General features: G+C 40.0%; 2 protein-coding genes across 2 annotated transcripts; both read right to left on the minus strand.

Moving 5' to 3' along the window:
• Positions 1 to 452: 452 nt before the first annotated feature.
• cav4a (caveolin 4a) lies at positions 453 to 3,344 on the minus strand. Its single transcript, XM_080495858.1, has 3 exons — positions 3,022 to 3,344; positions 2,381 to 2,568; positions 453 to 1,469 (listed from the first exon to the last, which is right to left on the minus strand). The coding sequence occupies exons 1-3, from the start codon at positions 3,247 to 3,249 to the stop codon at positions 1,319 to 1,321; spliced, it is 567 nt and encodes a 188-aa protein (XP_080351984.1). The 5' UTR covers positions 3,250 to 3,344; the 3' UTR covers positions 453 to 1,318.
• Positions 3,345 to 10,941: 7,597 nt separating this feature from the next.
• LOC308129364 (putative G-protein coupled receptor) lies at positions 10,942 to 12,222 on the minus strand (the record flags this gene model as incomplete). Its single annotated transcript, XM_080495304.1, has 1 exon — positions 10,942 to 12,222. The coding sequence occupies one exon, from the start codon at positions 12,220 to 12,222 to the stop codon at positions 10,942 to 10,944; it is 1,281 nt and encodes a 426-aa protein (XP_080351430.1).
• Between the last annotated feature and the right edge of the window lie 2,887 nt (positions 12,223 to 15,109).

Raw genomic sequence — 15,109 nt, forward strand, 5'->3', positions numbered from 1 at the left:
TTATGAGAATTGAAGCAGAGAACTGAAAATTAACGTCACTGAGCGGCAATAAGTGTCGTTGCCAATAATATAAGAACTTTCAACCATGAAATCAATTTGAATGTAATGAAGACAATAATGTAATAATGAGCCAATGAGATAGCAAAGGATGAGTCGACTGGTGAGCAGCAGGAGAAATCGTCAAGCTAGAATTGATGCTGATGGGTACATGGCAAGATATTGAGACTTTTTTTTTGTACCCTCCATTGTTGTTTCAATAAATTGTTTGAGATGAGGAAATCACCACATGCTTCTACTTTTACACCCTATTTGAATGATATAATACCACTGGAGCTGACGATCTTTATCCATACGTGTCCATATAGAGACCACCCATTGCTTTTCTGAAATTATTCTGTATATTGCCCCCTCTCCCAACAATGACATGGAGTTTCTTACACAATGCTTGAAAAAATGCTTTTATTCAAATTATACCAGGACTTAGTAATACATTTCTCTTCTTTACCAATTACCAACAAGGCTACCGAATAGTGTTGTTCCTTTAAGATCTTTGACCTTCAATCTTAAAAACAATCACGTGTATTTGATATTTTCAATATTCATCTGCTGCTTGTGGAAATCCTTTACGCCCAGAGATTAATGTGGGGACCTGAAGCCTGCACTACACTCAGTATGAGGAAATCCACTCAGGAAAATGTCTTGTGTCCGATTAATTAAGCGTTTTGCAAACGAACGCATCTGCACATTCACAGATTTTGAATTTTCTTTTTCAACCAGGGATGAGATGTCATATGTCATTTAAAAAATGTATTGCCAGGTAATTAAACATTTTATGAATTACTAATTAACATTCAGTGTGCAGAGAATAAATCATGGAGACTTGCCAGGGTACTGGTTCTTTAAATTCACACTGTTTAAAAAATATAAGAAAATACAAAAACACACCCGTAACAAATTACACAACAATGAATTTGCATAGCAAGTCAAAAGTCATCTAACTATTTTAATATAGGGACTTAACTTCCAGCTGTAATGGGATTTTACACTCTAAAGAAGTGCATCATTTAATTTGTCTACTTTTTTTTGCTGCCCCAACGTGCCGGTTCAAAATATTACAATGTGTTCATGAAGAGGGATGAGCTGAACTAATCTGCTTTTTTAAGTGAAAAAAAAAACACTTTAACATTTAACATTTTAATTAAACAGTCAGGAGCAAAAGATGAATGCTCTGCATGTTTAAAGTTTCTCATTTAACACAAGTGCATTTAGTCCATGTTGTGAACGTGTCCAGTGTGGACGTGCTCCTCGTGGGCGAGGCTTATTCTTTGGCGAGGTGAACGCTGAAGCCTCCACAACATTTCCCAGCACTCGTGAACAGAGGACGTACGATGACACTCAGCACAATGTTCCACAGACTCTGCAGCCAGCGAGTGCCGATGAGAGCGCATTGGATGCATGGACTGACCATCCTGTCACACAGAGAAAATTAACATTTACAAATGAAATATCTCACAAATTACAGCAACTTAAAAAAAAGAAGAAGTTTGAAATGTCTGAGAGGATGTCGATATCCCCAGTTTACACTTCTGTTCTTTTTTTCTTCCTGCAGTGTTAATTTCAGATTCTTTCTCTATATTTTTCAAAACACACAGTACATTCCTTTACATTCCTTAAAATATATAAGCATTGTTAAATCAGCAGTACAATGACATGTGCACATTCACTTGCTTTATTTTCTTTTTTAGGTACAGAGGTTACTGCAATACAATGACTTTGAGACTTAATCCATTAGCTGTGTAAACACTAAAAACTCCTTCATTCCCAAGATATTTCAGTAAATACTTTCTGTCAATAGACACACACATCCTTTGAATCCCAGATCAGCCTGTGGTTTGATTTTCTGTCTGAAGACTCAGTGTCAATCTCAGGGAGACTCTCTCTTAAGCCACAAAACAAGTGAGTGACACTTTAATGTCATCGAGGAGAAAAGCACAAGTCATGATCAGCCTCATCTTATGGGGATTAAAGGATCTTCAGGGGCTCTTTGGCCTCCAGCAGCAAACAAGAGCACAATCAACAGGGACAGAACTGAATGATGTTTCCAACACAAGTTGTTAAATTTCTGATATAAAGTTTACATCCAGAAAAAAAAACGTGTACTGCAAATATAAATATTCTATGAATTCCAATTTTCATATTATATTCAAGGCAGTGAAGAGTGGTCCTCATGTTTCTGCTTAATGTTACTGTTTGTTTTGTTGTTGTTGGGTTTTTTTTTTGCTGCTTTTAGCAATGAGAAGGTCTTTGTGTTATGAATTCATGACAATTGAGATGAACTCGTTCATTTAGTGCAGAGCAAGCTCGCCGTATCTTAACCTACCAGATGTGGATGCAGCTGAGAACAGCAAACAGGAGACCAGAGATGACTGACATGGGAATGGCGAAAAGCACCGTGACTATCCTGTAAATCCAAACCCTGGACACTTCAAACAGGGCATGGCTCCAGATCCACACGCGGTCTCCGCTGCGCACCGACACCGGCTCTGCTATCACATCCTCAAACGTCACCTGGGGACACAAACCGCGAGTGACACCGCTGCAGTGGATCATCTCAGTGTGTTCATGGTGCACATTGCCATCCATCCACGTTCTATAATGCTTTATTTAACTCGGGGGTCATGGAGCACTGAAGTTAATCACAGCTCAAGGCAGGGTCAACCCTGAATCGGTCAACAGTCCAACATTGAGCAAACAGACACATCATGACATGAAGACACATTTACGCCTCGCCACACATTAACCGAGAGGAAACCGGAGAAGCCTGTGAAAAGCACAAATGGAACAAATGGCACACAAACCCATTAAATCCAGAAGGTGAAACCCCTAAACACTACGCTGTGTTAAAATATCTCCGCTAGAGGGCAGTGCAGTCAGTCAAACTGCAACTTTGCTCTTCATAGCAGCTTTGTAGTTCATTTGTATTTACATCAGATTAACTTGGATAAGTGCAAAATGCAATACCTTTAGGCAGTCATTGACTCCTCGGGGGTCCCTGGCATTAATCAGCGGTTTGGTGTCACTGATTTCCACCAGTGTGGAAGTATGAATGTTTTCTTCCTCTTCCAGGGCGGGAGGGGCCCTCCACAGCATTTCAGGCTCCTCGCCGTTTTCAGAGTATTCGGAGTCACTGGAGTCGCCCAAGTCGATCTCCACGTCCTCTGACTCGTCCTCTTTCATCAGGGTATCCATTCAAACATGTGGAGAAAAGCACGATCCCAGAAAGAGCTGCAGGGTTGCCGATGGTGAGTTTACTGAGAGCGCAGACTGCAGCCTGTGACTGGACCCCCCCAGCTGGCGCTGCTCTGAGGTTATATTGGGAACGTTACAGTGCCCTGGATGGTATTCGCAGATGGTCTTTCAAGTGAAGATCATTTTCCTGTGCCGTGGGAGGGTAGCGAGGATAGGAGGGGATATAAATACTGTGAGATGGGTTAGTATGCAGGGATACTCCCTGGTGGGTACAGTGATGCCAGATACTCTCACACGAACACGTTTGTCAGTAACGAGTAATCTAGCGTGTTACGATTTCCAAACCAGTAATCACACACACGCACGCGCGCACACACACGCGCACACACACACGCACACACACACACACACACACACACACACACACACATTCTCTGACCTCTAACCTCTAACCACTGATATAATCTCAAATATCACAAAGTTTGAATTGAAATCAAAGGAAAAGATGCTGCCAGGTGAATAAATAACCAATCAAACTGAGAATGGGCCTTCCCCACTCTCAGCTAATCACAGGCCAACTCACTCTAATGGTGCGTTCAGGTGACACGACAGAATCGGAACCAACAAACGTCATCACTAAATCTCATTACAATAAAAACACAACTGCAGAGATGTTACACTAATTTTGGAATTTTTCTTAGTAAAAAAGATATATTGCAAGGACGCCACGCCCCTCCCTTTTTTTTCAATCAACCAATCAATTAAAGACTTTGTTTGTCCCCGGGGGAAATTAAATGGTCACATAGAACAGGTAGTGCAAATAGATGAATAGTGCAATGACAGATTACCACGACGGGTAAATAAACACCAGTAATAGTAAAAATCTGATAATAAAACCATGAGTCAGATATAAATACAACAAAGAATGAAGGTCAGAGGTTAAACTATGTATAAACTTGGTGCAGGAGGCAGGGGTCAGTAGAGTTTTCGGTAAAATCAGTTGTCATTTTTATGTTGAGACGGTCTGAAAGTAACTAAAAAAGTAACTTATAATGGAAATGTGTTACTTTTAAAAGCAAGTAAGGAGTAAAGTAACTCATTTACTTTTTAAAGGAGTAAGTGCTAATCAGCAATCATATTACAGTTACATTAACTGTGGTGAGAATATAACCACAGACACACATTTAGTGCTCTGTGGTGTGCATTGGAGTGAAGATATGGTAAAACAATAAAAACAACGACAACAAACTGCTTTGTAAGTTTATGTTCATTATTTTTCTCATTTACTCAAGAGAGGTGAAAAGCCTGAGTAAAGACAACACTGCCTCCATCTGGCCCACGATGGAAATTAATTACATCCAAATGGAAGTCTCAGAAGATATTAAATACATAAAAAGAGCATCAATGATGTAAATAACAATGTACAAACATGATGGAGATAATCAACATTGCATGGAGGGGTGTCATGGTAAACCAATAGATATTTATTCCAAAACTAAAAGCTTTCACTGGCTTGTAAAAAAAAAAAAAGAAGAAGAAGCATACAGCCTCCTGGTACATGTGGAAAAATATGTTTTATCAGCTGCACTTTGGACTCTGAAGCTAACGAACATGACTCATAGTGTCACATTAAACATGTGACAGACTCTCCTCTCTACTGTAAAGTACATTTTGTACCATGCGATGAGGCAGAATGCAGAATCCCCTCTGCAAACCTTTGAACCAGTTTCCCACATATTAACATGGTATTCAACATTGTGGAGCATTTCAACTGAAAATCTGCTAAAATAGATCAATCTTATGCAAGTTTTCCTGCAGAAATATTCTCATTTATCAACACATTTCCAGTGTTTAATTATTAATAAGATTATAGATACTAAATTAAAAATGTTTGGTTCATCATTTTAGGAGGTAATTAGTAATTGCCTACAGTATTTAACAACATGGCAACATGTTCATATTTTGTTGTCGGTGAGTTTATTTTTCTTTTGGATAACTCCGTTCGGGCTGCAGAGACAGTCTCCATGGTAATGATCATGTCTGCCTGCTGGATGAAGTTCTGGGGAACAGAATGTTTTGGTGACGGAGAATTTCCTACGACAGGGCAGGAGACGATGGTATGTTAATGGCCCTCGTCACCAGATGGGCTTTATTTGTTCCCATTGCACAGGAGATGTCACCGACGAGTGACCATAAATGTGTGAACAAGGAAAACGAGAGGAAGTTAAAACAAACAAAAAAAAGTTTATACGTCAGTGAAAACACCTCAGCAAATAAATTACATTAGTGTAACTTTAGGGGTTAAAAAAGATGCTGTGATTTATCCATATGTTATTCAGGATTTAACTGTATTGTATTGTTTGGTTTTTTTAAAAGAATATTTATTTAAACCCCTTAGAATGTGATTCTACATCAGATGTTTTTCTCTTTCCATACAGAAGCAGTTATGTTGATAGGTTTTAGTTGATGTATTATACATTTCAAGGTATAGTTGATCACTTTCATTTGTGTGGGTGTGGCTTGCTGTGCATGCATAATTTGAATCATTACCATAATCCATCACAAATATACAGTATGTCTGCAAGAAGATGTATAGTGTTGCGTGAAAGCATCACTTTGTTTTGGAGAGTCAAAACAATATCACTCATTTATTAGTTTTGTTATTTATTTAATTTGAGTCTTTTCATCACACTGCTTTCTCTATGTGGTGTTTGTCTGTGAGAAGTGTTTGTTTGTTTGTTTGTTTGTTTGTTTGCTCATTTCGAGAAAGTGGAAGCAGAATTTGTGCATTAATGCGCTCTATATTTTCATATCAACACCTCCATGACTGGAAAAGAGCTGCGGCAGGAATTTATTTCTAATGTTTGTCAAAACGATAGATAGATAGATAGATAGATAGATAGATAGATAGATAGATAGATAGATAGATAGATAGATAGATAGATAGATAGATAGATAGACAGACAGACAGACAGACAGACAGACAGACAGACAGACAGACAGACAGACAGACAGACAGACAGACAGACAGACAGACAGACAGACAGATAGATAGATAGATAGATAGATAGATAGATAGATAGATAGATAGATAGATAGATAGATAGATAGATAGATAGATAGATAGATAGATAGATAGATAGATAGATAGATAGATAGATAGATAGATAGATAGACAGATAAATAAATAAATCTTAACCTCAGACTGAAGCTCAGAAGCAGCTTATGTGGGACATGGTGGATGTCAGACAGTGTTCCGGCTCTGCACCTGTCAGTCCAGCTGTTTTCGGTACAATAGGTCAGTCTGACTTATTTATCATGTTTAGATGATAATGCAAGTGCCTTTTTCAGATTAACTACAGAGAATTCCCCTTTTATATTTGTTTTCTGCGTGACATGAATCATAGGTTTTTCTTTTAAAATTAGCACGCCTGTGTATTTCACAGCTCAGGCTGAAATCCTGAAAGCCTTCAATGCTATTCAAATTGGACATTCACTGTCACGTCTTCATGAAGGTAAAAACAGGTCCTGGCATATTCTAAATTAAGAAAGTTTAAATGAAATAACTGGATTTTCATAGCTAACTGCAGTAATAAACAGTGCTTTGCCAGTAATTATATACCAAGTGGTTGCAGCTGTAATTGCTCTCTAAATAATTAGTATGTGGCTGCTAATGTTCTGTTTTATATCTGACCTACCACTTCCTGGCTGTAGAACAGTGTTGCTGCTGCTCCCTAAGCAGGATTATCTTGGTAAATTATTTGAATTTATATAATTTGGACATGTTTGCCAGAATATATGTGAGCAAGTGACTTTTTTTTTATTGTGGTTGAAAGAGTACAAAACAGCAATTTAACAAATACTAGATCTTAAAAAGGAACCAAACTAAAACCAAATTCCTACAGTAATCCAGTGTGACAAACAACTCTATCTGGCATAACTCGGAACACAAAGCATGAACAAGCTATAAAACCTCCTGCGCTGTTCAAGATTTACGTCTTTTTTCTTTCCTCCTACAGCTTCAATAGAGGAAGATTTCACCTTCTTGAGTCATTTTTAAAGAGCTCAGGTCATCAGCTGCTGCATTTATATTAACAGCACAGAACATAAGAGAGTTATTATTCTTGTACGTGTCCCTGGGGAATCAAATGATTGTCAGCCGTAAGAGTGAAAGCACACACAGCAACCTTGTCATGGTGGGGTTTTTTTTGCTGATCTGTGAAAACCTTAAAGTCGTGGACATGAGGTTATGCAGCCTGATCTCTCAAACGATGACTGAGCGGCTGTCACGTTTGCAGGCTATGTGTCCGTGCGGTTCTGAGGAAACCGGTGCTGTTACTGCCTGAGCCGACGGTTTTTTGATGAAATAATGCGTCTCACTCCTTCAGACAGCACCATCAATCACACCTTCTGCCTCTTTGATTGTCCGGGAGTGGCCTGCTCATTATCGCCGTGTGTGCTACAACAGAGCAGCTCATCGGGTTTAAAGCAAACAGACACGGCGAGGCACAGCCAAGCTGGAACATTCAGTCCTCTCTGGAGAAGATTCAATATGACGAATCGGCTGAATCACAAGCCCCACTCAGCTCGTCCTCTGTGGAGCGTCGCCTTGTGTTTGATCTATAATGAATGCGGATTTGCAAAGAAGGTGGACAGTTGATGTGGCGATTTAATGAGAGGTGCCACTGAAATGGGAGGTGCTTCACTTTAATTAGCAACTTATGAAGACTGTCAACCTCAAATATTTATTGAACTGAGTCACGAACTGTGTGAGTGGACTATGTTATTGTCCCCTCATCTGGAGATACAGGAAATGGAAAAAAAAACATTCACAAGCTTTATTAATGGAGAAAAAAGTGTAAAAGTCACCCCATCTATTCGTTTGTCTTCTTCACTTTTTTTCATCACCCGTTCAACACTGAGAGAGACGGACAGCGAGAGAAAACTCACATGCACAGTGAGAACATGGAAACTACACACAGAAGGGCTCTAAAGTCCATGGCAGCAAAAGTACAAACCACTTCTTCAACATTCCACTAATTGTATAAACTCATTGGAAGTATTTAGCAAATTGTTTACAGCTTTGTGACCCAACATGGAATCTTTACTGAGTGAGTATCAAAATTGTGATGTCCTAGTTTATGGCGGCATTGAAATACATCCGATGGAAATATAATTTATATGTTGTTTTTCACAGCTTCAAAAAGCATCAGCCAGACACGTACAGTACAGTACAGTACAGTACAGTATAGTACAGCACAGTACAGTACAGTACAGTACAGTATATTTTTTTTATTCTTTTCTGTTGAGCAACTCAACATTCTGATCATCCTAAATTATATTTTTTATTCTTATTTTACAATTAGGATGTATTATAATACAGTGTATCACTTAAATATCTGCATTTGGTAATGGGAGAGTCTTCACTATATCACACATACAGTGTCTATCTGCGCACAGCAAATCCCCATTCAAGTGTTGTGTGATATTTCCCTGCTGTTAATGCACATCGCAGATTGTTCTTTTATTACATTGGCTTTGATGACAACACTTGGCTGCGCCGTTATCAGAGTTGCACTGATACTCTGCAGCACTTGCGTGAATGTGTTTACTGCCAGAGACCATAAAACAGCCCAGTGTTATCTCGCTTTTAACATATCCAGATGTCTTTAAATTGGATTTCAGCTGCCGTGCGCGTGCTGTGCGTGCGTGCCCGTGTTCATGTGATCTTCTCCCCCGTAGTCACTGTACTACGGGTTCATATTAATGTTTTTTTGTTTGTTTTTTTGCTGCATCCCAGCGAGAAGAAGCTATTCTAGAGAGCAAAGCAGAGGTTATTTTTATACAACTTTCTTGGTGATCATTTTAGTGATTCGGGGATTTATGCTCATATCTCTCAATGGTGTTTACAGGTTTAACACAAATTTAGTTCAGCATGTTCTTTTTGCTTGTCACTACTTATCTTCGTGTTTGTCCGACGTTATCCTTTAAGTCTAATCTGTGTGGGAGAGCCACAAATTCCCTCAAAGCATTTGCTGAATAGACATCAAAACTATATAATCAAAATGTCTCGAATTGATACATTTTAGTTCAACTCCATGGATGAACTTGTTTAAATAGGAACAAACCTGCATTTTTCTTTTTTTAAACAAGACAGGATGTATAAAAATGGACAGAATATGTCTGTGTGTGCATATTAAGAGGGTATTAAAAACAACCTCTCCATCTGTTATGACATGGCATTTTCTCCTTATATAATGATGTGTTAACTGGGCTCAGTCTCATTTCGCAGGCGTTTCATGAATGGACACATGCAGAACATGAAGGTCGGGACCCAGAGAGACAAAGCTTGACCGCCCAGAGTCAAAACGTCAAACAGGAGAACATCAGCATGCTGGAACAGAACAGAGCTGTGGAGTGTCGTTTTGTAGGTTTGATAGAAAGAATGACTTCATTCCTGCAACCTATTTGTGCATTCAAGGCCACTTAAACAAGAGGCCACTTTTTAATTAACCAATTTACTGGGTAAGTCAACTAAGTTTACAAAATTCCTTGTAGATTCAAAATAATCAAGTAAATGAAAGTGGCCCTGATGTTGAAATATGTGTGGCTGTGGCTCATGCAAGGTTTTTAGAATTCATAAAAAACATGAGTACCATTGTGTTTTAACACTATATTTGTGATGCATTCAAAACTAGAACAAGTTAATTCCCCCTTGTTGTTCAAAAAGTCATTTTGTCCTTGTTTCTCCCCCCCAAATAACTCAGGATGCTGTATTATCATAGTCGTGCATCAAATGAGCAAAAAAGTACAACCATTTATGGAATATATCTCCTATTTTCTCCTAATATTTTTAACATATAAGATATTAATTATGTGTGATTCGAGTCTGTTTATCAAATATAGATTGCATATAATCCTGTTTATGATTTCCTGACGCTACAAAACAAATGACTGTAGATAAACAGAAAGAGCTTGAAAGCAGATATCCTCAAGTTAAAAGAAATGTTTTTTTTAAGTATTATTGTTTCAACAATCATATGCAGAAAATACAAAATAAGTAAGTGTATAAATGACTCAGATTTGACTTTTAGTAAATATTAATGTTCAAGTCAATGAGCCTGATATTTTTTTGCTCATTTCTGTCAATAAGAAATAATAAATCTAGATAGAACAAATGATGAATGTCTCTCCTATTTCTGTACCAAGAATAATAGATGCATGGGTTACTGAAACATAAATACATCTTGAAAATTTAAGATTTCATCATCATTACAAAGGGGGTTTCCCCTGGAGTCATGCATTATATACAAAACAAGTAGTTTTCAAAATTTCGAAATTTTGAAAAGAAATACATGAGCAGAATTCGATGCAGATTTTGACCGAAGTGTGATCTTTCAATTAAAAATGTCACATTTGTGTTCATCATTATTTATTTGAAAAGTCTACAGCAACTACACTTTAACAGTAAGAATAAAGTGTCTCACTCTTACTTTTTGCACAGAAACAGAATTAATCAAATCCCCCAACTTTCAGGTTGTGTAAAAACTGCGACTTTAGATATTAAAAGCATGTCAAATTTAAAAAGACAACAATTTGTCATTTCTATATATGTTACAGTTATAAAGTACCGCAGCCCTCATCTTGGTCCTTTACCACTGAGCAGGTTACTTCAGCAGGGGCATGACTTATCTATGTGAACTCCTCTGGGATCTGTCCCGGTATCCTGAAAGCCGCCTGCCCAGTTTGATCCAGAGTGCTCCTGGGACTGGACGTGGCAAAGCTCGCCCGTGTCTCCAGTGTGCAGCTGGTCCTGTGGAGGAACTGCAGGAAGTTCTCGTGGCCTGAACCCTCGTGGCTGGAGACGGCCAGCTCGGTGGGCCGCGCCGCGTAGCAGCGCCTCAGCTTGCAGAGCTCCTCCCTGATCTGTCGGTTGAGGAGCCCGTAGAAAAACGGGTTGATCGCAAAGGAGGAGTACGCCAGCCAGGTGACGGCCTCCCCGAGGCCGTCGGGGACGTGCGGCGCCGCATCCAGCGTCAAGTGGAAGTGGAAGGCAAAGTAAGGCAGCCAGCAGATCAGGAACTGGCCGACAATGACGACCAGGGTGAGGGCGGCTTTCCCACCGCCAAAAGGCCGGTCGCGTAGAATCCTGCGGGGAACGCTGCGAGTCGTGATTATAGTCGTCTGGCTGTTGATCGAGTCAGAGCGATGCTTGTGCTGACTGTGGGTCCAGGAGGGCAGAGGGCCGTGCTGCCGGGCAGCCACCCGGGCCACCTTGTACACATTGCAGTAGACGGCGAAAATGACGGCGGCCGGCAGACAGAAGCAGCTGATGCTGAAGAGCACCGAGAAAATGCGCCTGTGGTCACTGTGGCTCCGGTGCAGGGAGCAGTGAGCAGCGCTGACGGAGCTCAGGCCGCCGGAGGACGACCACCCGAACACGGTGGACAACCCCAGCAGGGCCGAGGCCACCCACACCATCGCCGTCACGGCGGCGGTCAGCTTCAGCGTCATCTTGACCTCGTAGCGCATGGGGTGGACGATGTAGTAGTAACGCTCCACGCTGATGGCAGTGATGGTGAAGATGGAGGCGGCGACGAGGATCACGTTTAGGAACACGTAGGCCCGGCACTCCAGCACGGTGAACGCCACGCCGGCGAAGTACGGGGAGCTGCACACGATGCCGAGGGGCATGAGCAGGACGGCGCACAGCAGGTCCACCGCGCAGAGGTGGCACACGAAGGTGAACTTCCTGAGGTGGGGCGCTTTGACGACGACCACCAGGACGGCGGTGTTGGCCAGGAGGGCCAAGACGTTCAGGGTCACCATGAAAAATATCCCCGTCACGTCCTTGAATTGTGTCTGGCGGTTGGGAAGGGTGGCCAGCTGCCTGCTGGGGGCCGAGGGCGCCGGAGCCCACGCAGCTGCGCTGTCGTTGTATTCAGGCGTCGGATATGAGCTGCTCTCCTCCATGATTCATAATAAAGGTTTCAATGTACAAATCTGGGTTCCACGTTCCTCCATGACTCAGTGATGAGGCTCCTTCAGACATGGGATTAAACGCTCTTTATGCCTGCGAGAGAAAAAAGAAGAAGTCATCATTTGCAGTAACTGTACTAAAATTCAAACAGGATTTTAATATCTCACACACACACATGCACACACATATATATATATATATACATATATATATATATATATATATATATATATATATAATTTTGCATATATAAATTTTGCACACAACAATGCATTCAATCACTTTAAATCTCTGAACAAAGATTCACTCATCATTGTATTTGTAGCAGCTTCATCCGTCATCCATTCAATTCTTGCTCTAATTTTGGAATTCCTGCTCAAGTTTTTTTTTTCCATTTTTGCTGCTTTTGAGCTTCAGGAAGAATCAAAACAGCTTTCTGCAGCTTAAAATAACACGTTGTCATGCAGGAGGAGTTTGCGGGCTGTAAAACCAAACAAAGTTTCTATAAAGCTTTATGAAGAATAAAGGGACTGCCGCCGCTAGATAATCACTAGCCTGTTTGTGTGTTCTTACTAAGAATGAGCATGTTAAAAAAGGATGTTCTGTTAATATTAAAAGAAAAAAAAAAACCCTGATTGAACAGTGGTGCTCCAGCTTCTCTCATAATCCAAAGGTATGATTGAAGGTTTATTGGTAAGTCTAAACTGTGGAGGTTGGTTGTTGCTCTGTATTGGACCTGTGATAAAGTGGAACACGTGCAGTTTGTGTTTTGTTCTGATAAGTCGATCCCTCCCCGAGTCTGAATAAAGCATGCAAATTGATGGAGGAACATTTTGTCCTGCATCTATAAATTGGAGTTGTTTTGTTTCATACACAGTGAAAATACTTGATCATTGTTTGGGGTTTTTCTTTTTACGTTTCCATATGTACTATCTGTATTATGTCAGCCATTGTACTACTCTGTTAGTGTTTTTACATTTGATTTAGTGTACCGGTAATTCAAATTATGTTTACATGATGTAATTTCTAAGAACTGATTAGAAACATCCGGTTAAAAAAAAGCCAGTTTTGGGTTTCTTTTATTTTGCTCTGTTGTTCAGTGAACTAACAGGACATTCAGCCTTTTGGAACTCCGATAACTGTTTAGAACTAATATCTTCAGTTCGTGAGGCAGGGCTTTAATCACGCAGAGTTTTCAGCCTCACGATGAATCGACACAACATGAACGTTAACCTGAGCCACACTGGGCGTTAAATATATACTGCTGGACAATGAATTCACTTTCAGTGTATCATCAATGATCCTTCCTCCCACCAAAGTGTAACAGAATGTGTGTGGATATAAACATCCAGGGACATCTACTAGAAAATTGCAATGCACACAAGAAAAAGACACACATGCAAGCAAATCAATAACTATTTAGATTGTTTGTGGGAACATTAAGGAAAGGACGGTCTCTCTTTGCCGAGGAGGAGACATGATCAATAGGAATAATTCATGGAGGATGCCCTGTCTCTCCTCCATCCATCTCCATCCTTTAGAAATGAAAGATAATGAGTGTGCTTGTTTTAGCCCAGCTGCAGGGAGCCGGCTGCATTGATTAGTATGTGTTCAGTGTCACCCCGCAGTGTGCCATCAAAGAGGAAGCGTCCCGGCAGCCCAGGTCTGACCTCAAAACACAAGTACTGTATATTACACTTGTGAGCGCTGCAGACAATGCAATGCTTTTTACACGTCTATTGCGCCATACATCAATCCACTCATCTCGTTCTAATCAGGTTTGGGATGTATGACCGTGGAGGATGCAGTGTCCTAAATACTTGAGCTCGCTCTCTGTCAGTGATCCACTGATGCTCTCCGCCGCTGTAATCTTCTCTGGTGGACAGCTATTGGCAGGCCACGTTTGTGCTGTGATTTATCCCCATGGGAGGACTGGTGCATGTACATTCTCATACACATTATGTAGAGGCGCCCTTGTTTTAGTTTCAGTTAGCAGCTCAGGCATATTCTACATCCTCCAGGCCCACGAGTAGGTTAAACATGTTCATCCGCTAAGTCGTCCCACATATATTTAATTCACTAAAGGCTTTGTGACGTGTTCAATACAATACATGCTGATAATTTAGGATCTCTAGCAATTCTTCACTATTAGAACTGTCATGGAAGAGAGAGAAAATCCACTCATCAGTGAAGGTCCCTAAATTCACATGGAATGTATGTTACATTTAATTGTGGCATATATTAAACTTAACCTTTTTTAATTATCAAAAGAGCAATTTTCAGGCCACAAAAAGCTGATATGGTTAAATAGACATGGTTTGAAAAATCACAATACATTTCCTACAAGTGAAATAAAAGGGCTGACAAATGTTTGCAATGATCAAACATTTGCAATAATTTGATACAATGACTTTAATCTGGTAATCCTGCAAGAATAAAAATAAGCTACCGTTATCTCCAACAGGAGTGTATTGTTTCAAAACATTTTCCATATTACATACTCGCACCCTCATCGGGCATGTTTATTACAGGGCTTCAAATGTTTTTGTTATTTTTATCATGTTTTAAGACGCAATACATTTCTGTATGTATTTGCCTGCACCTTCCTTACAAAACATGCATCCATGTGTTACACTAATGTATTTTTTCTAAATTACAAAGACTCCTTTTTCATTTGAAGTCAGAACCCAACATGGTCAAATATTTTTCTTTTAATTAAACTTTGCTAGGGTACTTTTACTTATAAAAATGCATAATGTTGTAGACATTTCTAAACTATTTCTTAATTATCTTTCCTTCTCAAAAAAAGAAGAAGAAGAAAACTATGTGTGAAAACTTACCAAGTACTGCTTACATTTTGAAAATTGTCTGTAGGTCCTC

Source organism: Blennius ocellaris (genome assembly GCF_963422515.1).
Source record: "Blennius ocellaris genome assembly, chromosome: 4".
NCBI classification, from domain to species: Eukaryota; Metazoa; Chordata; class Actinopteri; order Blenniiformes; family Blenniidae; genus Blennius; species Blennius ocellaris.